The following is a 24774-nucleotide window of genomic DNA, read 5'->3' on the forward strand; positions in this document are numbered from 1 at the left end:
AGAGCTAACCTGACTCAATCATTCATTAAACATTTATTGAGCAACTACCTTATCCAGCGTATATCTTTAGATGGCTAGTTCTCCCTTCCTTCTTTCTTTGATTTATCAAACATTGTTGAGCACTTACTGTTCAAAAGGAACTGAGATAAAACTAAGGAGAACCAAACAGCATTCTTTCTTTTAAGGAGCTAACATCCCCAAAGTGGGGACAAAACATGGTCTCAGGACTTAGAGGCTTTTGCATGCTCAGTTATTTCTGCCTAGAATACTCTTTGCCCCTGACTTTCTGGGGACTTCCCCTTTATCCTTTGATGCTCAGTTCAAGGTCAGCTCCTTTATCAAGATTTTCATTCTCCATTCCTGCTTTGAGCCTATATAACACCCTATGCACACCTTTAATATAAAACTTGTCTTGTGATAGTGTGGTTGTTAGTTTCTTTGCCTGCCTGTTCTATGCAATTGCAGGGTCCTGTGTTTTAATCATCTGCATAGATGAAGCACTTAGTGTGAGACCTGGAACATAACAAGTGCTCAATAAATACCCTAACTGGATGAATGGATAAATGTGAAACAAAATTAAGAGGTGTAAAGCATCCTAGTAGAAGAACAAATACAATGCAGTGAGATCTAGGGACAGGAATTATGGCTAAGGGAAATGGAATTCGGGCAGTTTCCTTGGATGAGCAGGATGTTAGAGCTGGGTCTTGAAGCATAGAGGTGATACAGTCATGTGGAGTTGGTGAAGTGTGAGTCGGGACGAAGAGCAAGATCTGAAGAGAAAACAATGTGGCCAATGGCATGGAGGTGGGAAAATACAGACCTCGAAGAGGGAGTGATGAATTCTTCGAATTATCTGTACCCTAGGTTACCCTGAGAAGAAGGTTCGATTGAGGAGGTTAATCTCTGAATTGTCCTTGGAGTTGTTCAGCAACAACTTTCATCCATGGTGTAATGCAGAGGGTTCAGACTGGGAGGAATAAATGAAGCTGTGGCAGAGAGACAGGGTGTTCTTGAAGCTCCTATTTTTAAAACCAGATAGATACCTGCTTTAATTTTTGGCAGTGCTTTAATAGTTAGACTAAGTTTTTCCACGATGGAATTTGTTTTCCAAAATAAATGTGGAAAAAGTATGACCAGAATCTGCCTTTCCTCCACCTTCTCCCTCCCACTCCAGCCCTGTATTCTCTGTCACCTGTGTAACAACCAGTGATGCTCCAGGAACTCCCCATAGAAGCACTCTGGGATGGACGAGTCCTTATCTCCCTCACCTCATCGTTTCAGCCTTGGCTGCTCAACAGATACTACAGATGACTTAGCTTAGCTCCTGAGGGTAAACTTACAGATCATGCTGTCTTGACTTTTTTCTTGGACATCCTTATGGCTGTCCCTTACCCCAAACCTTCTGATTTATGACCCTCTCTGGCCTCAGAGACCTGCCGGAATCCAGAACAGCCTCAGCCGTGCTTCCCTTCCCAGCAACCCCTTTTCTTATCCCAGCTTATCAGTGGTCATGGTTTTGTTACTGGACTAGGGATCTGGGAGTCTAAAGAAGGGAGACCTTGATTTTATCTACATAATTGTGTTTTCTTTTTCAATGCTTTATCATGCTGAGTAGGGAGAACAGGGCCTGGGTTTAGTACTGGTCCTGCCAGCACTCTCTCTGACCCTCTGTTCTTTCATGAATAAACTCAGAATTGAACTAGATGATGTTTAAGGTTCCTCTGGCTCCAACTGCCTTCATGCTGATAAAATCTACTTGAAGACATGGAGCAATTTTGAGGCTCAGTGAGCAAGTATTTGCAAGATCCTCTGAGTTGCCAAGATGAATATGATAATACGACTGTGAGATTAGCAGGATTCTAATGTATTTATATTTCCAAGTATCTATATTATGTCTGCATGGTTAAAGTTGGAGAAAGTGGAGACATATCCTCTCTCTGACTCTTAGTTTCCAAATGAACGAGCCATTTTTAGAGCAATCCTCTTTAACATGTCATAAAATTAACTATGGGAAAAGATAATGTTACAAATATCTTAAAGCACTCCACGCACACACTTTGTGAAGCAATATTAGGTATCATCAGGCGTTCAAAATGTTTTGATTTTAAAACACTTAATGAAGATTCCCAGATAAATTGAAACACCTCCATCTGCTGTCTTGCATAGTAGGTGATATTTTACCATTGCACAATCATCTTCAAATCTAATTCCACCAGGAAGATTTCTAATCGCAGTTTAATTTGAGCAATATTCCACTTGGCAATCAATAAAGTACTGTCGTCAAACTTTGATTTAATGGGAGACGTGGATAACATGCTCCACATTATGCAGAGAGAGAAATATTTTCAGGAAAGGGAGAGAAGGAGAAAGTCTTTGTCTCCCACTTCCCCTGCTGCATACCATTCAAGCTCACAAAGCCTATAAATCAATACCCCCATGTTGTGTGAATATAAGTCTCATCAATTTTACATCATTAACACCATGAAAAAGCTACCACTCTTTGAGCAGTTTTTATCTGCTAGCTAACTATGTCCTCTTAATAGAACAAGAATAAATGGATTCTGATTATTCTACTAACAAATACTTCCTTATTTTTGTTGAAATCCACTAGAATGATACAGTTGTCTTATGGTCACTTGTGAGGCTAAGGTGACTGGGCAGTGACACTCTTGCCAAGCATGATGTGCAAGTGGGCAACCTGGACAAGGCATAAAGCTGAAGGGAGAGTCTCAGGGGATATAAAGAGGACAGTGAATGATCAGATTCTGGAAAGTTAAGATGCAGCAGCAAATTTTACTGCAAGAATGATTCGTGAGGTCAGAAGCCTAGAGAGATGGTGACAGGCTAGGACTGGATGTCTTGGAAGGCCAGAGCCAGTGGTCCAGAACTAAGGTACAGCAGACACCCACTGTCCTCAGAGGCTGGCTGCGTGGTGCAAGGTTCTAATGGCTAAAAGATGTAGGGAGATGGAACAGGACCTTGGAGAACATCTACTCCAGTGGTTCCCAGTTTTTCATAACTGTTTCTGTCGCATTACATGTCTCCCTCCCTCCACGGACTTGGTAAGGAAGACGATTTTGTCCAAGAAAAAAAAAGCATTTATAATCATTGACTTTCCTATTTGTATTATTTGAACCCTAATAATTCCCAAAGAGAATCTACTCAAAGATTAGCTAAGTACAACAGTAACCTGATACAATTCCAGATAAACTCAGTATTTTCATTTGCATGCACAGTGAAATATGTAGTCTTACTATGAATAATTATAAATTTCTGTTTAGTTTTTTGAAATGTTGAAAATTGCTTGGGAGCTCTTTTTGTTACATTTAATGACCCTAATAGATCCAGGGCTTTGGGTTAGGTGCCACTTATTGTGTACAAACATCTCACTTGATAGAGGAATAAGCTGAGGTTCGGAGAGGGACAGTGAGTGCCTTATGATCACATAGTGACTAGAATTCAAGCTTCTTAAGACTGAGTGTCATGAAAAGGCCCTTAAAATTATAAAGACTATGAACATGTTATATAACACCTAGATGCATACATAACCCTTTACAAAGTACTGTTTAATGAGGGTTTCTTTAAGTAGGTTTCGTATAGGAAAATGGCCATAAATATCACCATCGCCAACAGGATGGTGAACATTGTTTGCTGAAGCTTAGATAATAAAGGAGGGGAGGTCAGTTTCAAAAGACTTTCAGATTATTGATCAGCTATCCCAGTTCACTTCAGTTGAACAACTCTTGGCCAGGCATACTGCAAGGTACTAGCACGACAAAGATGAGGAAGACAGAGCCTGCTGGGGATCAGGCAATTATCAGAAAGGCAAGGTCTGTGAAAGCAGGAGCCCAGGGAGCTGTTTGTGAGAGTCCCTCAGGAGCTGTAGTATCTCTAGAGACTGAAGTTCTGTGGAAACACAAAACAGGGAGGAGTTATTTCTGCCGGGAAAGTGCAGGCAAGCCTTGTTCAGGGAGGTTTAACAGAAGTGGCACTATTTCAAATGGCCTTTGTAAGAGGAATAAGATTTGGGCAATTGGATAAAAGAATGGGCATTGCAGACAAAGGGACCGACTCATGAAAAGCCACAGGGATATGGGGGACCCCACCTCTAGCCCAAATGGTGACTGTGGACCACAGCGAGAAAGGTGTTTGTTCCTCAAGACGCTCTTATCATCATCTGTCAGGAAATTGTTGTAACCATGCAAAGCCATGGTTCTATCAATGTGAATGGCGCCCCTGCTGGTTGTACAGTGTGCATCTTCCCCCATGGCAAGCAGAAGCCCTGGGTATGTGAGCGTATTAAATACCAAGCTGCAACTTAGACCGGGCTGTATCATGAAGAAAGATGTAGCAGAAGCCTCCACCACTGAATAGGCCTGACTGGCTCTGGCAGGCTGAAGGAAACCATCACCACAGATGCCCGTTCAGCATGTGAGCAGTTCTGTTTATCTGTCCAGTCACAGCACTAAGACCGTGGAGGGGAGCCTCAGTTTCCCAAGGGCAGGCACAGCATTCTTTCCTTCCATCTGGACCAAACAGCTTTCCCAAAGCCCTCCGGGCCTGTTCACACATAGCTGAAACGCATCTCTTATTGATCAATAGCTCAAAAGGAAAGTTCCCTGAAATATGCTCTTCCTTTTGTCTCTCGTAGGCCCTTCAGCATCATCATGCTGTTCATGAAATATCCTACATTGCAAAGGACATCACAGATCACCGGGCCTTTGGATACGTTTGTGGAAAGGAAGGGAATCACAGATTTGTGGCCATAAAAACAGCCCAGGCGGTGAGTACCACATCCAAGGAGGGCATCTTTCCTTATAACTTTAGGAGACAGCACAGTCACACTGCTGGTCTCTGAGAGCCCACACTGATGTATGACTAAGTGGTGCTGATGCTCAGGTTCTCATCTAGAAAAGATAAACATCCTTGAAGCGAGGAAACAGGCTCATGCCTATCCAGTTTTTTTTTACTGTTGTTTTTTCTAATGGGTATTTTGTAATGACTATTTTCTTTTCTGATTAAGCTGGATGGAGGCATAATATACAAATACGTTTCCTGTGTTCGTAGCCTCATTTAAAAAGAAAATAAGAAAAAATAAATAGCTCTTTTGCATAAGGCCTATCCTAATTTTATTGTATCCAAAATTACTAATAAATAAAAACATTGCCTTTTATGCTTATGATTATTATGAATTTGTAAATATAATTAGTTGAAGAAATGAACTTTAGCCTAGATGCAATTTGCTAAACCGATATAAACAAGGTAGAATTAATTAAGGATGGAATGCTTTCACTTTAATAGGAGAAGGAAGGGCTGAGGATTGTAGCCGGCAAAACCAGAAATCGGTCGCTGCAGCTCAGTCCCATTCCCTTATTAATGCGTTTTACCACCTTTTACTCCAGGCTGAACCTGTTATTCTGGACTTGAGAGATCTCTTTCAACTTATTTATGAATTGAAGCAAAGAGAAGAATTGGAAAAAAAGGCACAAAAGGATAAGCAGTGTGAACAAGCTGTGTATCAGGTATACCTGTGAATTCATCCTGGTACTGGAGAAGATTGGGGCTTAAAATAAATAGATGTTAAAACTGACAGTCAGGGCTTCTCTTCCTGCCGTGGAGTAGAAATAAACAAAGATGAAAGGTTCCTGTGTAAATTACAGGCACCTAAAGCAAGCCGTTATAAATGAGCCTTTATTCTCTGAAATTCTAGGTATTGAAGAGAAAGTGAAATCTTGAACCCAGAGGATACTTTAGTGGAGGAGAACAAAAGAAACACAATTGCTTTTGCTATTGTCACTATGGGGGCGGGGTTGGCTACTAAGGGTTTTGATTTTTTTCTACATGTTTTCTACCTTAATGACCCATCAGCCTATCCTGCCCAGAGCTGGTTTCTTTACTGTCCTGTAATTTCTGAATACGGTCTCATATCTCTTCCTTTATATCCTCTACTTTACACCCTCCCTTCCCTCACTCTGCTATAGACAATTCTGGAAGAAGATGTTGAAGATCCTGTATACCAGGTAATTTCTGAAACTAGTTGGGGTTTTAGGGTCAGGAATGATTAGGGGTGTGGTTCAGCCATTTAGTCCGAGACCTGAAGCATCCCCTGACTGCAGAGCCCAGAGAGGGATTCCTGAAGGGGTGGGCTGCCAAGCCCCTTCAGGAGCGAATTCCCATAAAACCTGGCAGAAGTTTGGCGGGCATCAGTGACATGGGATTTGGAGATGCACTTCTCCCTTCTTGTCCTGCCTCAGCCCCCTCCACAATATGTAACAGTCTGATCCCAGAGCTGAATGTTTTCAAGAGTCTCTTGAATATTCTGAGTTCACTAGAGAGACCGAATCATGAAGTGGTTTCTCCGAGTTAAGAAACGAAGGTGGAGACTGACATTCAGACATTTGAACACAAACCCAAAAGATGGTTTGTAAGCTTTAGAAAGGATGTGAGAGAAAGTCTCCTGTCTGGTCCCTGATCCGCCAGACTGCTCATGCCACAGGGGCTGTTGTGAGGAGGGAAAGGGAGGTCCTAGAGAATCTCAGCCCGTGGCTTTCCCTGGACTCACCTCATGGTTGCAGCTCAGGTGAGGGTAGAGAGATGATTTCTCTTGCGTTCTAGTATGTGCTGTGTTCAAACAGATGCAGAAAAAAGGTAAGAGGAGGCCTCGTCCCCTCTGTGCTTATTCCCCAGGAGAGAAAGAAGACCAAAAACAGATTAGTTGGACATAAAAGAAAACCTGAAACTTATATTTCTAACTGGGACACACATGAATAATAGATGTGTGTGTGTCACATATGCATATATGTGAATGCACATTTTCACAAAAGAAGCTGGTTACCGCTATGACAAAAGTAAAATATGGATTTTAAAAGTAATATAATATGGAAAACTTGAAGTGCAAAGAGTATCTAGCATGTTTGGAAAACAGAAGTAGAAATGCTTTTAATGGCATGCCCTTGCTATACAATGAATGCTGAGACCAGGATTTGTTTATAATATGCGCTCAGCCCCAGGCTAACTGGCTCACAGAGAATGTAGAATATTGACCTTTTTGAAATGGCTCCATTCTTTAGAGTCTGAAACATGCACATGAAAAATTTTATCTTTTATATTTAAAGCCGCGAATGTAAATTAAGGTGATATTTATGAGATGAGAGAATTTGGGATTCTGAGCTCTTCGGAGCTGGCTTCGGGCCTTGAGCCTTAGAGAGCAAAGGGAGACAACCACTGTCACCCAAAGTTCACAAAGTTGGAATCCAGGCATTCTCAGGAGACATCATTCCCACTCAGCAACACCAGCACAAGTGTACATTACTGAGATAAATGTCACTGAAGGAGAGGTTATATCTCAAGAAAGATCTACTGATGCCCCAAGCAGTCATCACCAAGGAGTGACCGTCAGACCTTTGCAGTTTTCCTCAGGAAAGGCAGGAATGGGCAAGGCCCATCTGGTTTTTCGGTTGTCTTTTTAAGGCATTTTCTCTTGTGCCTGTTCCTTTAATGCTCACTGTGATTTGTATCTTGAATTCCAAATGCTGTTTTTTTCCTCTTTCTTTTGCCCCTCTGATCTTTCCTCTCTGGCTGCTCCGTTAATAGTACATTGTGTTTGAGGCTGGACACGAGCCAATCCGTGATCCCGAAACGGAAGAAAACATTTATCAGGTATAAAATCACTTCCCTCTCTTACTGTTGCTCCACTACCAGTAACTGCACTGACAGGTCTGAAGGACCAAGGGCTCTCTCCTCATGAGCATCACTCCTGATCATTCTAGGCTTGTTAAAATCCCTCCATATGAATTGGCTTCTAGTTCCCCTCCAATGTACCAGTAGTTGTCATGCCTTATTGTTAAAATGATTAATGGCCAGTTGAGTACAGTGTTTTAATTTTTAATGGATCCTAACTATTTTCAGTTGACCCCAAAATCAAACATTCCATGTTACTAAAGTAATCCATTGGATGGTTGTTGTCCATAATATAACAAGGTCTTTCATTTCTCAAAAGATTGTGCTCATTCAATTTCTTTAAAAAGCTGACCACACTACTGAAATTCAAAAATGGTACTTGAAAACAACAGTGGGAAAATTAACTGAATAAAAGAAACTATAGCTAAAGGTTTTACCCCTTCTGAAGGGAAGGTCAATTAGTATTCTTAAATGTCTGCTTATGTGAAAAACCATGAACACACTTTTAACTCCTTTAATTCTCATAAATATGCTATAAAGTAGGCATTTTAATCCCACTTTTACATAGGGAACTGAGACTCAGAGAAACTGAGGAGCTTTCTCAGGGCCGTACAACTATTTAGAGCTGAGATCAAACCCAGGCAAGTAAGTGAAGGCAAAACTCACACTTCTTCCCCTGTGAATTCATCAAAGAGTTTGAGTCATTGCGGCATAGCAACACATCAAACAAATATGATGACCTCCAATTTTTCACTAATTAGAATCTTAGACCTAATTTAAATATAAATATTATAGAAGTAGGAAAAATTTTGATGTATTTCATAAGTGATTTTAATTTTCTTAATTTACTTAGTTGTGCGGTATGTTATTCTGCCTTGGGCATGCATTACTTGTATTATAAAAACAGATTTTTCAATTTCCAGCAAATGCACAGAGTTCTGAATGACCAAAGTATAACCTTAGCTCTATCAACAACTCAGTTTAAACCAGCCCTGAGGAATAATAATCTAAGGACAGTTGACACTTGAATAATATGGGTTTGAATTGCATGGGTCCACTTCTGTGCTGATTTCCATCAGTAAATACCTGTACTGTTTTCCCTCTTTGGGGTCAGAGGACTGATCGCACTGATCTATGCCATTTTATATAGGGAACTTTGAGCATCTGCTGATTTTGATATCCACGGAGTTCCTAGAACCAATCCTCCATGGACACCAAGGGACAACTAAGTTCTTGGGGAGTTAAAAGTTCTATACAGATTTCTGACGCGTGGAGGGCTGGCACCCCTAACACCCACCTTGTTCAAGGGTCAGGTGTATTTCTCTCTGCCAGATTTGTCTGGACTGGATCACGTGTGAGGTTATGCTTCAAGGTTTTGTTTAAAATCATCACCTAAAAAGTTTCTCTCTCCAAATAGATAAGTTGCATTATTTGTCCTCAGTGTCAGATTTTAACGTACAACCTTGCACCGTCTGAATATGAGTCCAAAGGAACCATTAACCAGTACTTCTCTGAAGAGAGAGCACCTTTAAAAATAATAGGCTTTTCCATATAAGAGGTTTTTGAATTCAGACACAGCTGGAGTTGGCGGGACTCCCGTTGTGCCCTGTGGGGGACTGCTGGGGAGGGGTTTTTAGGCAAGTGGAGAACTGGGTTCTAGCTTTGGCTCTGTCTCCAACAACCTCTGGCTAAGTGGTAGTAGGCAAGGTACTTGCCCTCTCTGAGACTCAGTTTCCCCAAAGACAAAATTGGAGAATAATTTCTCTCTAATTCACATGTCGTCATGAGAACAACACAAGCTGACAAGGAGAAAGAGGCTTCATCCTTGTCACACACTGAGTCCACTGTGTGTAGATTTGGGATCATCATACAAGTACGACCAAACCCAGCCACTAATCCACCTTGTCAAGTTCCTTTTCTTCTCTGGACCTCAGTTTACTCATCTGTAAAATGAGTAAGGAGGAGTAAAGAACATCTCAGGCAAGCCCTTTTCTGCTCTCCGTAGCTACTGCCTCATCATAGGCCTGTGATTCTTTAAAGGAACGTGTTGGCTGACTTTACAGGACAAAACTCTTAGAAATAGAGTGTGTGTGTGTGTGTGTGTGTGTGTGTGTGTGTGTGTGTGTGTGTGTTTGCGCGCGCGCGCATAGTTTTGGTAACGTTCATTGGGTGCTGATTGTGGGCTGGCTCTGTGAATGAGGGTTTATACACAGTATCTTATTATCCCTCAAAACAACCCTATCTGGCTTGAACCATTATTTGTACCCTACAGTTGAGGAAAGTGAGGCTCACAAGGTCACAGCTACAAGAGGTAGTAGTCCCCACTCACACTCAGGTCCCTCTGACCTCTGTAAATAAAAAATAAATCTGGGGCTCTTTTCATCTGGGGCTCAGAATATCCTGATGCTGAGTTTCACAATTGGATTCTGTGTATGTTTCCAGTCACTATGTAAAAATCACACTTGTTTTAACAGTCTGACCTCTGGGATCTTCCTGGCTGTCCATCGTTAACAAGAAGGTACCATTTAAGAGAATGAATATTTTATTGCCCTCTATTGGAGAGGCCTCTAATAATTTTCCTTTCTTGCAATTGCCAGTCAGCTGGGCCTCAAAAATGCTTAACAAGAGATAAGCTCTTGGGCCTAAGGATAAGGCTGAGCTTTAAGGAACTGCTATTAGGAGCCTCATTATATTTTTTTAAGGGCCTGCAAGTGTTTCATAGCTATTCCTCTTGAGTAGATTGCAATGTTTCTTATACTTCATCTTGGCCCAGGGTGGTCTCAGATTTCATTCCATTCCCTCCCCCTGCCCCCAACCCTCGGTTTTCTGGAATGAGGTAAACAGACTTGGAGTCTAATTCTTTAACTATTTTGTGACCTTGGGTGAAGTATATAGCTTTTGTATCTTCAATTTCTTGGGCTATAAAATAGGAATACTGTAATACCTGCTTCTAGAAGTGATGCGAAGATGTAAAGTGACAAGGACAAGCACCTCACCTGGTCCCTGGTAGGTTCTGTATAAATGTTAGTTCCCTTCACTTCCTAACATTGTCAGTATCAGAGGCTGCTCAGCATGTCTTATGATGATGTGTTAACTAAAGCAGAACATGACTTGCTCACCTCAACTTGTGAGAGAGCCCAGTGGAAAGCTGCAGCCTTGCCTGACTTTGCTATTTATAATTCCAGCCTAAGGGAGACAGAGGCTCTTGAGTAAACGTAACCTCTCCTCAAGGATCAGTAGTCTCATTTTCCAAACTGGATTAATAATAGTAATTGTCTTTCGATTTGCATGCCCAGAAAAAGTTATCAGCTGTCTTCTTAAAACAACACAGAGCCTCTTTGGGGTTTTTACACCTCACTCAATTTTGACCCTTCCATTAATGGTGAGATAAGAAGAACAGTTACAATGATAATAAGAAAGTCAAGCCCTCCAATTTAAGTGCTGGGCCCAAGGCCAGAGGCTCTAATTCTAAACCCAGTGTTCTTTTGCACTTTAACAAGCTTCCTGCATGAGCAAGATCACATCTTTCCATGCAGGAGTTCTCCAATTTTATGCATTCGAAAATTGTTTTTAATCACCCACAATGTGTCATGTATCATTATTTTAAAACAGTAAGCCTCTAGTCCTATATCACCCAGCCCTTAAACCACCTCTCCACACTGTTAATGTGTTGCTCAACTGAAAGTGTCTTCTGTATGTACAATACTCAATGTATAGTTTTTAGAGTCATTTCATATCTAATAACTCATTCATTCAAAAAGTGATTATGTATGGAGCACATAGCATGTGCAGAGCACTTGGAGATGGTTAGCTGGTTAGCATGGTCCCTACCCTTAAAGAGTTTATAGGCAACCCCCTGGACACTCATGACAACCAGATGAGGAAACTGAGGTCAGAGAACAAAGTGACCTCTGAGGTCACACAGCCTGTGACAGAGCCAGGATTAGGAACCAGATCTCCCACTTCCTTTTGGTCCAGAACTGTTATCACTGTACAACATCGTGTGACTAAAATGGTCTGCAGACTGCATGGACCGGCCAGGGGGAGATGAGAGCCAGCACCGAGGCTCTTTCTGGTCTTTGTCCCTTTCGCATCTTGCCAGTGTTCTGTCCTCACTACACACGTGGTAAATGTTTGATGCTTAGACATTTCTTGCTTAACCAGTATTTACAGATAGAGAAATAAGGATAAGAAAATATTCGCTCTGCCCTCAGCAAGCTTACAGAGAGCAGTAGGCGTACAGAGGAGGAGCAGGCAGCTGCAGTTTGGTTTGAAAACTCCCATGTAAGATAAGCACATTTTATACTCTACTGTAGCAAGCTGATTACTTTTTCATCTCCCTAGCAAGACAAGGAGCTCTGTTCCATCAGGGGCCGTATCCATCTTGTTCTCCATCATTGTTTCAAGCCAAGCACAGTGCATGACACATAATAAGTACTTGGTAACTTTTATTTTTTAATGAAAGGGTGCACCAGAGGTTACAAGAGTACAGAGGAAGGTTCAAACTAGGCCTGGAGAGTTGAGCAAGGCTCCCAAGAAGATGTCCTGGCTGAGATAAATCTTAAAGGACAAGCGGGCAGATTGATATCTCACCCATGGGAGAGCCAAGCAGAAAAAGCTTTTTCAATTATGCACAGTTTGGGTTTATCCATCCCACTGCTTCTCCTCCATTTGCAGGAATAATTGAGAGTCAGCAGCAGTTCAACTTGCTCAGTGCCCTCAGTGAGCAGTGAATTACGGGGAACAGCAATGCTGTTCGCTGTGCTCAGAAAAGGGTGAGCCAGTAGAAATAAAAGTGAGGGCTGGTAATTTATTGGCCCTCATTAACAAGGACTCTGTAGGCATTCTTAGAGGATTCCTTTTAGAGGGAGCCCAGTTATTGGGAGCAAAGAAATTACATTCTTCATTGGCTACCTGCAAACGAAGGTTTGCAAGAGCAGCTCTACAGTGCGTCTTTTGCACAGCCATGCTCACGCATAGTGCTGTTTTCTATAAGAGTGTGCACGAGTTTCGGGGAGTGTGGAACGTGATGTCAAAGAAAAAGGAGCACCTGAAACAGCTGCGGGAATGGTGGGAATAGGGAGGAGACGCAGCTGTCTATGTAGTTTAGTTAAAAGAATCTGCCCAGGCTCAGACTGCTGGCTCCCTTGCTCACCTCTCCAGGCCTCATTTTCTTCCTCTGCAATATAGGAACGATTGTCATCCTTACCTGATTGACTCCTCCTGAGGATTACATGAGAATGTACATAAATACAAATGTTTAAAATAGTGTCCCATTAGTGTTAGCTCATCTGTTAGTAATAAATGTCTTGTTTGTTAGCCAGAAAGAGCTGGGTTTGAATGTGATCGCTTTCTAGCATTGATGTTTTGGGCAAATTTCCCTAACATCTCTGAGTCTCACTTTCCACTATTTAAAGTGGAGATTATAATACCAACTTCTTGGGGTTATTATAAGGATTTTAAATTAAATGAGAGTGAAAATGACAAAGAGACTGAAGGAATAAGCTTAGATTCATATTTCTCTAAGAGTGGTGTATGGTTAGCTGGTTAGCCTGTTCTTAAGGAGCTTCCAGGCTGATGGAAAGAAAGACAGGTCATCAGACAGTTATAAAACCATTGCTGCTGGTCTCTCCAATGGAGGTGTGAGCTAAGCTCTGCTAAGTGCTGGGGAAGAACTAATGATTACTTTCAATCTAGAATGCTTGATTGACAAATGAGAAAAATTCAACATATCCACTGTTGTATTATAAAATGCGTTCATATACGTATCTATATAATGCGTCAATGATAAAAGAAAGTACCATTCTAACATTTTATAGTCTTACGGTGCTTCATAGTTTTTGATTATTTACTGTCTGTTTTCTCATTTGATCCTCAAAATAATCTGAGTGAGAAGCAGAGCCAATAGTACCCATTTTATAAAATTGGAGCTCAGAAGATCTAAGTGACCTGCTCAGGGTATTTCAGTTAACCACACGGCCCAATAAAACCCGATGAATGAATAAGAGAAAAGAGGGAAGGAAGAAGATACAGATACATGTTTTAAAATATCACGATTTCCTGGATTCTCTTGCTTTTTATACCATTTCTGGGCCCCTTTCTTGAACAAAAAACCTTTGGTAGTTATCCGATGGCTTGTACACGATCCCAGCAGACACTATACTTTGTACTAGGACCTTGATATTTGCTATATTTTAAATAGCCCAATCTCAGTCGAACAGTTTAAGATGAGTTGCAAACTGTTTTTAATCATTTTGGGCAACTCAGAGAACCTCCCTGCGCCTCATTTTTGGCTTTGGTGAAATCGGGATTATTTTTTTCACCACATGATCCCTGAAGTCTCTGCAACGTTTTATCCTGTGATTCTGTGAGGAGCCCAGTGGCAGAGAAACCCTGCAAACATTTGTTAATGATTTTCCTAAATGTAGGAGCCTGGCCTCCTGCTTTCACAGTTCCAGCAGCCCCTCGGAGCTGGCCCCTGGGACCTCGGGGGCTGTTCTCACACACACTTAGCCAGTTTGGAGTTAAAGTCTGGTTGCTGTATTCTTTGAAAATGGAGTTACCAGAGTGTTTTGACTGTGTCGAATTTGATTTTTCCATAGGTTCCCACCAGCCAAAAGAAGGAAGGTGTTTATGATGTGCCAAAAAGTCAACCTGTAAGTGTAAGTGTGTTTTCTCTCTACTGTCAGATTCCCATGACCTGGATTCACATTGAGATTATGTCTACGATTTGAGGAAAGGAACTCCTCTTCTGGATAAGCGCCACAACCCATATGGCTTTGCTTAGGGGGAGGGGTGCAGGGGGACATGCTGGGACTCCTCAGTGGATCAGAGGGTAGGAGGCATAAGGGAGAAATGATGGCACGGAGGAAAGGGTGCCAATCTGGGTGGAGGTCTGGTTCCATGAGAGGGAGTGAATAGAATCGTGCCAACCACCATGTCCAAGGGACTCAGGGTCTCAGGTATTCCATGATAAAAGTTTTCAACCAAAGATTTTATTATATCTGGTCAAATGATGGAGCGAGGGCAGTGTCTTGATTTGGGGAAGAGAGTTGCCCATCCAACTCGAAAGTGGTTGAGAAGTTTCAGAGGGACAATAGAGGAAGGCCTGGCCAGGACCTTTAGGTGTAATAGTCCAGCCAACAGGCAGAGAGCTGTGGAAAAGGCCATCTGAAGTGGGCTTACGAGAACCCAGGAGGTCCACTGCATCTGTTTCTCATCTGCTGATGGGACTTCTGGAAAGTGAAAGGGAAAGGAAATTTCAGGCTCTGTGGTACTGCCCCCAAGCCTCTTCTAAGCCCAGACCCACATTTAGGATTTCCAGTTGGCACTCAGAAGGAACTGCTGTGTATAATTAAGGGAGCACTGGGGAGCCAGTGAAGGTTCTTGAGCAAGAGGGACATGAGCCTTTGCCACAAACTATGTAAAAACAAAACAAAACAAAAAAACTGGCGTGTTTAGTCACTATTGATCTTATTCAGCTCAACAATAGCTGGAAGGAGTATGAGTCTGAAGAATCCCGAGCACTGGTCTTAACAAAGCTGCCGTTAGGCTAAATGACTCTTTCTGGAACATTGTTGTTATTTCTGACCTCACACTGTGGGAGTCATAAAGATACACCTGTATGTTTCAAGATCAGATCGATAAGGGAGTTTGACACCCCATCCCATGAGGAATAGCTGGAGGACCTAGAAATGCTTGGCCTAGAGGAAAGAAATCATAGAAAATAAAATATGGAAATGGGAGTTCGAAGGGCCATGTGCAGAAGAGGGATTATAGTGTTCTGTGTTAGCCGGCTCATGGAACTGAGACCAGTGGGGACACTGCAAGAAAGCCAATTCCAGCTCAAAGTGAGGGTGACCTTCCTGAGGGTCAGAGCTGTTCAAGGGGCGGAGGAGCTGGGCCCTGAAAGAGTGTGCTCCCCATCAGTGGAGCTGCACAGCAGAGCCCGGAAGACCACCTGCCAGAAAAGCTGTGATGGAGACAGGGATTCAAACATGGAATGAGTAGAAGGGCAAGACGAGCCCTTGTTGTCCCTTCCGCACCTGGGCTTCTAAAGTGTCTGAGCTGGGAGTCTATTCTTACCCTCACCTGCCCCCATTCCCCTTTTCCCTTATGAAATTTCTTTTTGACCAGTGTCCATTTTTCTACCCTATTCTGTCAATGTCTTGAAACCACAATATATTACCTAAATACTGCTTCCGAAACCCCATGCCGGTTAATTTTAATGAGAAAACATACCTGCATACAAGCCCCTTTTCAAAAACCCGAGTCTGGAAACAGAGAACATACAGCGTGCTGCTCAGAGAAAAAGCCATTTTTCTCCCCAAGGTCTTTGGGTTTAATCAAGCCTCCTTGTCACTGAGACAGTGGTCTTTCCTGTTTCAATTTGATCCAGCCGCCATTACACAGCTCCCTACAATTCAATTTGTGCCTAAATTGCCTCACTTGCCCCTAAAAGGTTTAGAGACGTGAGGAAACATGCTTCATTTGCTGCCTTCGTTTTTGTGAATTTATTAACCAACCTAACCACACCATCTCAAGACAAGCTTAATAGTTTAAAAAAAAAAAAAAAAAATCCAAGCTCCTTAGCCTGACATACACAGCACTCAGGTCCTGGGCTCAGCTTTTATCTCTAATCTACCTCCTGGTCCAGCTCTACTGAACTCCATGGTTACCTGAAGGGAACATGCCCTCCCCTAATGTCCTAGCTTAGCTTCAAGCTTTGTGCTCTCAGGGAGTCTTTCTGGACTTCTGCCCCAAACAGTGTCAGCAGATCACCCCTACCTTTGTGTCCTCGTCCCCTATCATTCTTCTATTGATAGCTCTTACCACAGTGTCAAATTCCTCCTTCTTCTCCTTTATTTCCAGGAGCTTTCTGAGGTCCTTGTAGGATCAGAAGCAAGCCCAGGGCCTGGTATGCGGAAGCCAGGCATGACATAGCCACTCTAGGAATATTTGATAAATATATGAATGACTCTACCCTATAGTAGGAATTTATGAAAATCCCTGGCACTTTCTCTTAATGGGAACTCCCTGGTTTTTTTTCTGACTCAAAAATAGGCATTAAAAGTAATAAGGTTTTATTGGAAAATGTCTGGGCTGCTTGAATGGCCTGCAGTGGCTCCCAGCCTGCTGTTCCCACAGCGTCCTAGAAGCATTTAATGGTGCTAATGGCTTTTTCATGAATGATTACAACATTACTAAATGCCTAAGAGAGGCTGCAGGTAGAAAGCAAAGCGCAGGTTCTAGTGGAGAGGCAAATGGATACAGTTGGGACCTGAGCTCCCGCTCTTACTACCTGTGGGACTTCTGACAAGTTTCCTTGCCCCTCTGAGTCTCAATGTTCTCACCTACCAAGGGGATTATTGAACCTAACTTGCAAGGTTATTTTGAGGATAAAGTCATGTATATATTGCAGCGCTGGTTCCGCTTGCCTAAACCTCCCAGAATTATTTTAAATGCCCCATGTTTCTCCCCGTTATGGGATCTTCCTGTCCTCCAGGCTTCCTCCTATAGACCCGCCCCACTGATGAGGGCACCTTCCCGAGGATACCTCTGTGCTCTGAAAATTCCTGCCATGACCTCACTGTTTGCCCTCTTACCACCTGCTCCTTAGCCAGAAAGACAAATACAACCAAAGTAGTGCATGTGAAGCAGCTTCCAAGTTGTTCGGGGCTTCCAGAAGTTTCCCACAAGAAGGGAAACTGCCCAGTGTCCTGTTTCTCTTTTTCCTCCTTGGGTCCAAATCTGCATAAAGCCCTTGTAAAAGATTCAGCTATAGGATGTTATTGAGGAAAACCAGAAACCAGCCCTAAAAGATCTTCAGAGTCAGATCTGGGCATGCTGTCATCCTGGCCACCTACTAAGGATCTTTAAGCAGTTTTTTTATATCTCTAAGCAAGCCTCAGTGTCATCATCTGTAAAAAGAAAGTAATGCCTATATAAAAAGGAGACATTTATGTAAAACCCTTAATAAGGGATAGGGATTAAATTAAATGAGAATATTTTCATTTGAGATAAGTAATGCACTAGCAAACAGTTCTCACCGAGTGGGGGGATTGCCAAGTATTTTAGGTGATTACACTCCTCCTCCGGGAAGCCTTCCTTACTCTAGAGTAATCAGCCACTCTGGCATACCTCTGTACTTCTCTTTGCAATGATCATATGGGTTGTTTTCTCTATGTGTGCTCATGTGAGCCAATGGACTTTGAGTTCCTTAAGAGCTTTGCCTTTGGGGTTAATGATATTATCTGCCTTAGAGTTTTTGTGTAAAGACTAGATGAGCTTAAATATATGAATCAGCATAGTGCCTGTTCAGAGGGAGGATTCAGTAGCTGTGAGCTATTCTTCTGTTTGTTTCTCTTACTTTTCTGTGACCTCTTGAGAACAGGGATCACTTTTAATCATCACTATCTCTAAAGTAACTCTTCTTGGGAGTTTCTGATCTCTGCAATTTTGATGGTAGATTTGCCCCCCCACCCCTCCCCCCAAAAAAACATGTACAGATAAATTTTTGTAGGCCTGAAAGCTGATGAGGTCCCTCAATCTCAGCTCTAGATCTTCTGTCCTAGAGCCTCAGTCATTGGCTCATCTTCACTCTTGCATGGACAGAAACAGCCTCAAGAAGGTGGCAAATTTGATGTATTGGGGACTCCAGAGTTTTAGGGCAGCAAAAGTTAGAATTCATTATGTTTCTTATTGATCTCACCCATGTCAGTGCATCAACTTATGGGAGCAAAGTTTCGGTTAGCTGGCGCCAGGTCTAGACAGAAAGTTGATTCCATCTTTTTACTTTCTTTCCTCATATTCACTCAGCCCTGCCCTAGTCTTACCCCATCCTGCGACAGAACCTTAGGATGCTCAGCTGTGCTGACCTCTTTCTTGTTCTTTTACAAATAACTTGTTAAGATGCTCTTGTTTGCTTTCTTTAATTTGGACCTGTAATGTCTCCTTCTTCTAGCAGATTTGTTCTTAGAGTCATGCTGTGGTCCCCTCCACGCTTTCCTAAAAACTCTGAGCCAAGATAAAGATTAATCCTATCCACTCCTGGAAATATACATTTCATCTCTTCCGAGTCAAGGCAGCTGGAAGCTTTGCACAGGGGCTAATGTCTACTGTATCTTAAATACATGGATGCATTTTTTATGTCAGAGTCTCCGAAATCCAATGGCATACATGCTGGCTCACAGGAAATGTTAGATGGCTGGAGAGACAGGGAAGTTTCAGGAAAGAGGGTCTAATGTGGGCAAAGCTTTGACTGGTAGGCAGGATTTGAACAGGCAAAAGAGAAATGGAAGACCTTCTAGGCAGATCATTGAGGTCCCTCTAGCCATACAGTCCATCCTGCCTGTACTTAATAGCAATCAGAGCTGATTAATTTATCATAAGTTTCTATCCAAAAAAAAAAACGGGGACATACAAGTAATTTTTATTTCTGCCAGCTGATAATGCTGGTCATGTTCTTTAGACAGATATCCCATCTCATTGGGACTGTCAAAAATGCATATTCTGAATGTAGAGGAAGGTGTCTGCTAAGCATCCCATTACTGCATTCATTATTTAGTGCTTTTTGCACTCTGTTAGCCTTTGAACACGATTCTCATTCCACAGTGGGACCTCAAGTGGAGCAGTGCAGTCACAGGCCGCTGAAATGCGTTTTTCAGACCCTTTTATGCCCCACAACACAAACTTAGTTGAAACTTACTGTGAAAGTCAACTGTTTAAATGACACATACCTAAACCTTCGTATGATTCATGTTATTTTTGGATGAGAAATACTCAGCACTTTTTTCTCCCCTCCCTTCCCCGACTCCCCTCCCTTATAATATTCTTATGGCTGAAAAAGATCTTTTATCCTTTACCTTATAATTGCCCAGTTTAAAAGCCTTTTATGTAGTTGCATTAGGCATAAAAGACTTTCTAATTATCAGTAATGACTTTTTTTGGCCTTCAAAAGAGAGATTCTTAAAAAATTTGGCATAGCAATAAATAGGAAGGACACAGGCTGTCAAATTGGTAAGTTAGACTTGACATTAATTTGCTTTTGATGAAACATGGATTCAGGAATTGAAAGGAATGAATAAACCCCCCTGAGAGCCTTTTCTCACTTCGGGTGTGATCTTTGTCAATCACTTCGACTTTCTGACATTCATTTTCCTGAATGGAAACTCTACTAACATCTCAGGGCTTTTGGCGAGATTCATAAGGCATTGCAAAAGTGTTTTCTGTGAAGATGAGGGATTGCTTTTATAGATCCTGGAGAAGTAAAGGTTGAGGGATAGTATGTATTAGTTGCCTTCCCTTTTTTTTTACGGGATATTCTATGATTAAGAGGAAGGCTCAAGTTTTATGACAAGAAGACAAATCTGGGCTCAAAACAAGAAAACAAATCTCAGTCCATCGGAGCTGTTTTTCAGAGGAAAGTGCAGAGTAGTGAGGTCTCTACCCTTAGGAGTATTCAAGCAGCAGGTGAATGTTTCTATAAAGGATTTTGATATTGTAAAGGTGTGTCCTGAAAAGGAGACACACTGGGAGAAACTGATAGAAATCCTGATGATTAAGATGTGATGTCCAGGCTTCCATCCAGTTCTTTTCTTTGTTTTATAGTGTCAGGCCACTAGCCATATGTATTAAGAGGCTAAGGCTGACTTAGTTGTGGAAAAAGTAGGCAGACTTAATTGAACATCTGCCATGTGCCATGGACAGCCTAGGCTTTGGGCTTGGCTTATCTTTCATTAATCACAACCTTGGGAGGTAGATGTTATTTATATAAGGAAACAGAGGCTTCAAGAAGCCACATAATTCACCCATGATTACAAAGTTGGTAAGTGGCAGAGCTAGAATTTGAATTCTAGATTGTTCTGACTCAGGCACCCATATAATTTCCACTAAAACATACTGCCTTTAGGATTAAAGAAAACACAAACCCCTCCATCTCCTTATAGTCACTCTAATCAGAATCAGCACTCAGGCCTCAGTTCCCCTCACCCATTGATCATAGTTTTTGAGTCTTTATAACAGCACTTAGCCTGCGAGAGGCCCAGTACTTGGTTGCTGCCTGTGGACATATCTCTCCTGCTTTAGACTAAGCTCCATGGGTCACGCCCAAGTCTAATTCATTCCTGAATCCCCTCTCTGCATGGCGCACTACTTTCACCATCCTAACGTTGAAAAGATGTTTGTGAATCACATAGAACAAATCTCAGTGGAAGCTGCCCTTTTCCGAAAATCAGAAAATGTATCATATTGCCACTCCTGTCTCCCATCCTCCACGACACCTATGTGTTTGTTTGAGAACCTTGTCTTCCAACAGTCAGTATTCAGTTGGTTTTCCTTGCCTTAGATTTAATTCAGTTTCTCTGCCGCAGATGGAGGAAGAGTCAACCCATTAAAGTGAAGAATTTCTCTGGACAACTGTTCCCTGCCCCCCACCCCCACGCCCCGCTGCCCCACATAGTCCCCATCTTTCATGGCAAATCAATTTTCATTCACAATTCAGCAGTCAGTTTTTCCTTTTAGTTTGAAATCTGGATCAAGATGTCCCATAATTAGATTAAATCTAGTCTGAACATTTGTCAGTTTCACTTCCTCATTAAGCACCACATTGTAGAGAAATTACAATTATTGCAAGGCAGTTAACATAGATGTCACACAGGAGGAGGATGTCCTGAAGTGAGGGAAAGGAATTCGAATCTACATATTTCCACAAATGAAAAGGAAGTTTGATGTTTTGGTGTTTCTTAAGTGGGCTTTCTTTCAGCTGTACTTAAAAGTTGTCCTGAGATAGAATCCTAAATTCCTGGAATCTTAAAATTAGTGGGAACATTACAAGATGCTGTCTGGTTTAGCCTCCCCAGCAATATGAGAATCCCCTGAGGACACGTGTGATAAATGCAGAAGAACATTCCTGTCTCTTTGGCTTCAGCTCACACACCTGCAGTGATAGAACTTTGTTACTTCTACAGCCTCAGAGCTCCAACTCCTAGAAAGCCCCCCACCTGTTTTTAGTTTCCCTACAAATTCTATTCATTTATGTATTCATTCATCTATCCATTTAGCAAATATTTACTGAGAACCTCCTATCAGCCAGACAGTGATTTACTCACTAGAGATATAAAGATGAATAAGACTGGCTACTTAAGAATCTTAATGATCCCAAGAAGAAGATAGACATATAAAAATAATTAACAATCAATATAATCAAGGCTGTAAGAGGCTGTATACAAGATGCTCTGGAAACATACTGGAAGGCAATAAACATTGCCTGAGGGAGTTTGGCAAGGTTTTTCACCCAGGAAATAGAGTTGGGGTAGAGTCTTAAAAGATGATGGGAGTTTGGCACTGGAGAAAGGGTGGAAAAGTATTCAGGAAGGGGAACCTGAATGTTTAAAGGCACTGAAATATGGAAAAGCCTAACATAGCCCAGGCTGATGAATAGTCTGGGGTAGTAGGACCACAGGATGTCTTCTTGGGAACAAGAGACAAGGATACCAAAGGAAGCCAGCCCCAGTGAGCAAAGGGCCTGAAATGTGATGCTCAGGAACTGGGATTTGTTGGGAAGCCACTGATGCCTTCAGGTAGTGGAATGACACTATTAGAGTTGTGTTTTTCAACATGACTGGTGGCCTGTGGCAGGCGGATTGACAGGTAGGGAGACTATTAAGAAGCCAATGGAATTATTATGTGTATTCATCAGGAAGGAGTCAGGAAAATAGAGCCCATACCAGGTAGTTTAATAGAGGTAATGTAATTACGAAGGTGTTAGAAGAGCTGAAAATCCAAACGGTGGACAGTGGGGCAACTCGGATTAGTAATAATCCAAAGTCCTTCCCTAGGGCATGAAAGACAAAGAAAGGAGGTGGTGTTAGCAGAACCCAGGAGCCAGGTCTGCCAACATCCCATCACTGGCAGGCACTGGGGCCTGTTTGCGCATCAGCCTTTCCATCCTCTGTCTTCGGGTTCTTACCAGAGACAGCCATGATCCCTTCTATCTTCCTCTCTGTTCCAGGTTCCTGATTCTCATTTGGGCAGTGTCATATCATCGCTTTGAATGATATCTGGCTCTTTCTCCCAAGGTTGAAAACCAGACTGTCACGAATGGAAGTGGAGTTGCAAATAGCTCGGTGTTAAATCTTTCCTGAAATTTGCTTTCCACAAATGCACATGTGGAAGGGGATAAGTGTTTGCATAAACAGGCACCTGTTCTACTGTTTGCTCGATTGTATGTTGGCAAAAATCACAACCAGGTAAAACAATGATCACTCCATTCCTCTACTAAAATACCTTCTGGTCTCCTAGAGGAATGGCCTTCAAACTTTAAGTAAAACCCGGGAATCTTTATTCAAATGAAATGTGCCTGGTAGCCTTCTATATAAACAGAGGAAAGAGGTGTGGTTGAAGCTGGGTTGAAGCCTACACAATTGGAAGCCCTCCCTCCTGCCTACTCGGAAGGGCAAAAGTTTCTGGAAGGGAAGTGGTCCAGAGAGGGTATTGTGAAAACCACTGTCAAAGGAATCCACTAGTTAATTCCAGGGGTGGGAGAAGTTGGGAGGTCAGATGAGGAGATCCTTCACATTGTTACTCCTATGAGAGGCTTTGTTATTCTGTCATTGAAATTGTGGCCACAGATCTTGAGCCTACTGTTAGCGAGGCAGTAAGAAAGAACATGGAATTGAAGTTAGAGCTTTACATTTCTCAGCTGTATAACGCTAGGCAAGGTGTTTTATCTTTCGGGTTTTTCTGAGTGACCAAATAACAACATGAGGAGAGCTACTTTTCTGGGTTCTTGTGAGGATGAAATAGCAGATGTGACTGCACTTGTGTTTGGCACAGAATACGTGCGCAGTGCTTGGTAGGCAACATGGTGTTAAAGTTAAAAGCGTGAACCTTGTAGCCTCACTGCTTGGGCTTGAAGTTTTTCTCCCTCAGTTACCAACTGTGCACCCTCAGGTGGGTTATTGAAATTTCTCTGTGCATCGGTGCATTCACTTGTAAATTGAGGATAATGACTATGGTACCTACCTTATAAAGTTCTTAAGAGGACTTGGATAAGATAACACATGTAAAACATTTAGAACAGCACCTGGCACATAGTAAATACTCAACAAATGTTGGCCGTAATTATTTTTACGAGCTATTATATGGACAAAGGACTGTAACAAGTGCTTTAAGAGCTATGCAGATGAGTAAGACCTGGCCCAGCCACTAGGGTTCTTTCAGTCTAGTGGAGGGAGTAACTGGTGTTCAGAGTCAGGAGTTGAAGTGCCTCAATTTTCCATGCCCAAGCAATGATGTCAACAAGGTCAAGGTTGACTCAGGAGCCTGAGGTGGGGCTGAACCTGCAAGGGAGTACCATTGCTCTGGGGCAGGTATAGCACACAATTTTAACTACCAAATGTGAGCACCCCAAGAAAGAGACTGTGGTAGCCACTTAACTCACTACTTCAAGACTCTCCCAAACAACCATAAGACACAGGTCTCTTCTCTACTGTAAAGGATATTGAAGATCAGAGAAGTTAAATCACTGAGCATAGATAGAAGAGGCATCACTAAGAATCTAATCTAGAGCTCTCTGACCCTAAAACTAGGATAACCTTCTTTATCATCCAGACTGGGTCACTTTTGAAAGTGGAAGGGGTGTCTTTTGAAAATTATGTCAGGACACTAGCATGAACAGATGTCCTAGGCAAACCAGAACATAGGGCCACCCTACCCAAAGCTAGTAAGTGCTCTTCTACACCAGAACACAGTGAGATTTCAAAAAGAAGGCAGGTGGCATCTTGTTTCTAAAACTCTTTGCCAATAGTGCTACCTGTGCTAAAGCAATGGCAGTACTACCCGCAAGATACAGGTGCACTGATGCATGCTTGCTCCTTCCATGGGCATAAATCAGGTTTCTTGGAGATCTGTTACATAGTAAGAAAGTGTGATTCAGGGGTATCTTTAACTGCTGCTGCTGTGAATCTATCATTATTCCTCTAATACAGATCATTAACACTCACAGAACCTTAACTGCAGCATCTCTAATGAGCAGAGCTGTAATACATAGTTTCCCCATAAATATCCATTGATGCTGACACTCATTCTCTCTTG

General features: G+C 42.2%; 1 protein-coding gene across 1 annotated transcript in view; it reads left to right on the forward strand.

The window, feature by feature from the left end:
- DAB1 (DAB1, reelin adaptor protein) overlaps nt 1-24774 on the forward strand; it is a 245857-nt gene that overhangs the window by 190848 nt on the left and 30235 nt on the right. The window contains 5 exon segments of the mRNA XM_023536809.1: nt 4652-4783; nt 5403-5522; nt 5982-6020; nt 7594-7659; nt 14283-14342. Coding sequence (XP_023392577.1) covers nt 4652-4783; nt 5403-5522; nt 5982-6020; nt 7594-7659; nt 14283-14342 — 417 coding nt within the window.

This window comes from Pteropus vampyrus, unplaced genomic scaffold (assembly GCF_000151845.1).
Source record: "Pteropus vampyrus isolate Shadow unplaced genomic scaffold, Pvam_2.0 Scaffold170, whole genome shotgun sequence".
Lineage (NCBI taxonomy): Eukaryota > Metazoa > Chordata > Mammalia > Chiroptera > Pteropodidae > Pteropus > Pteropus vampyrus.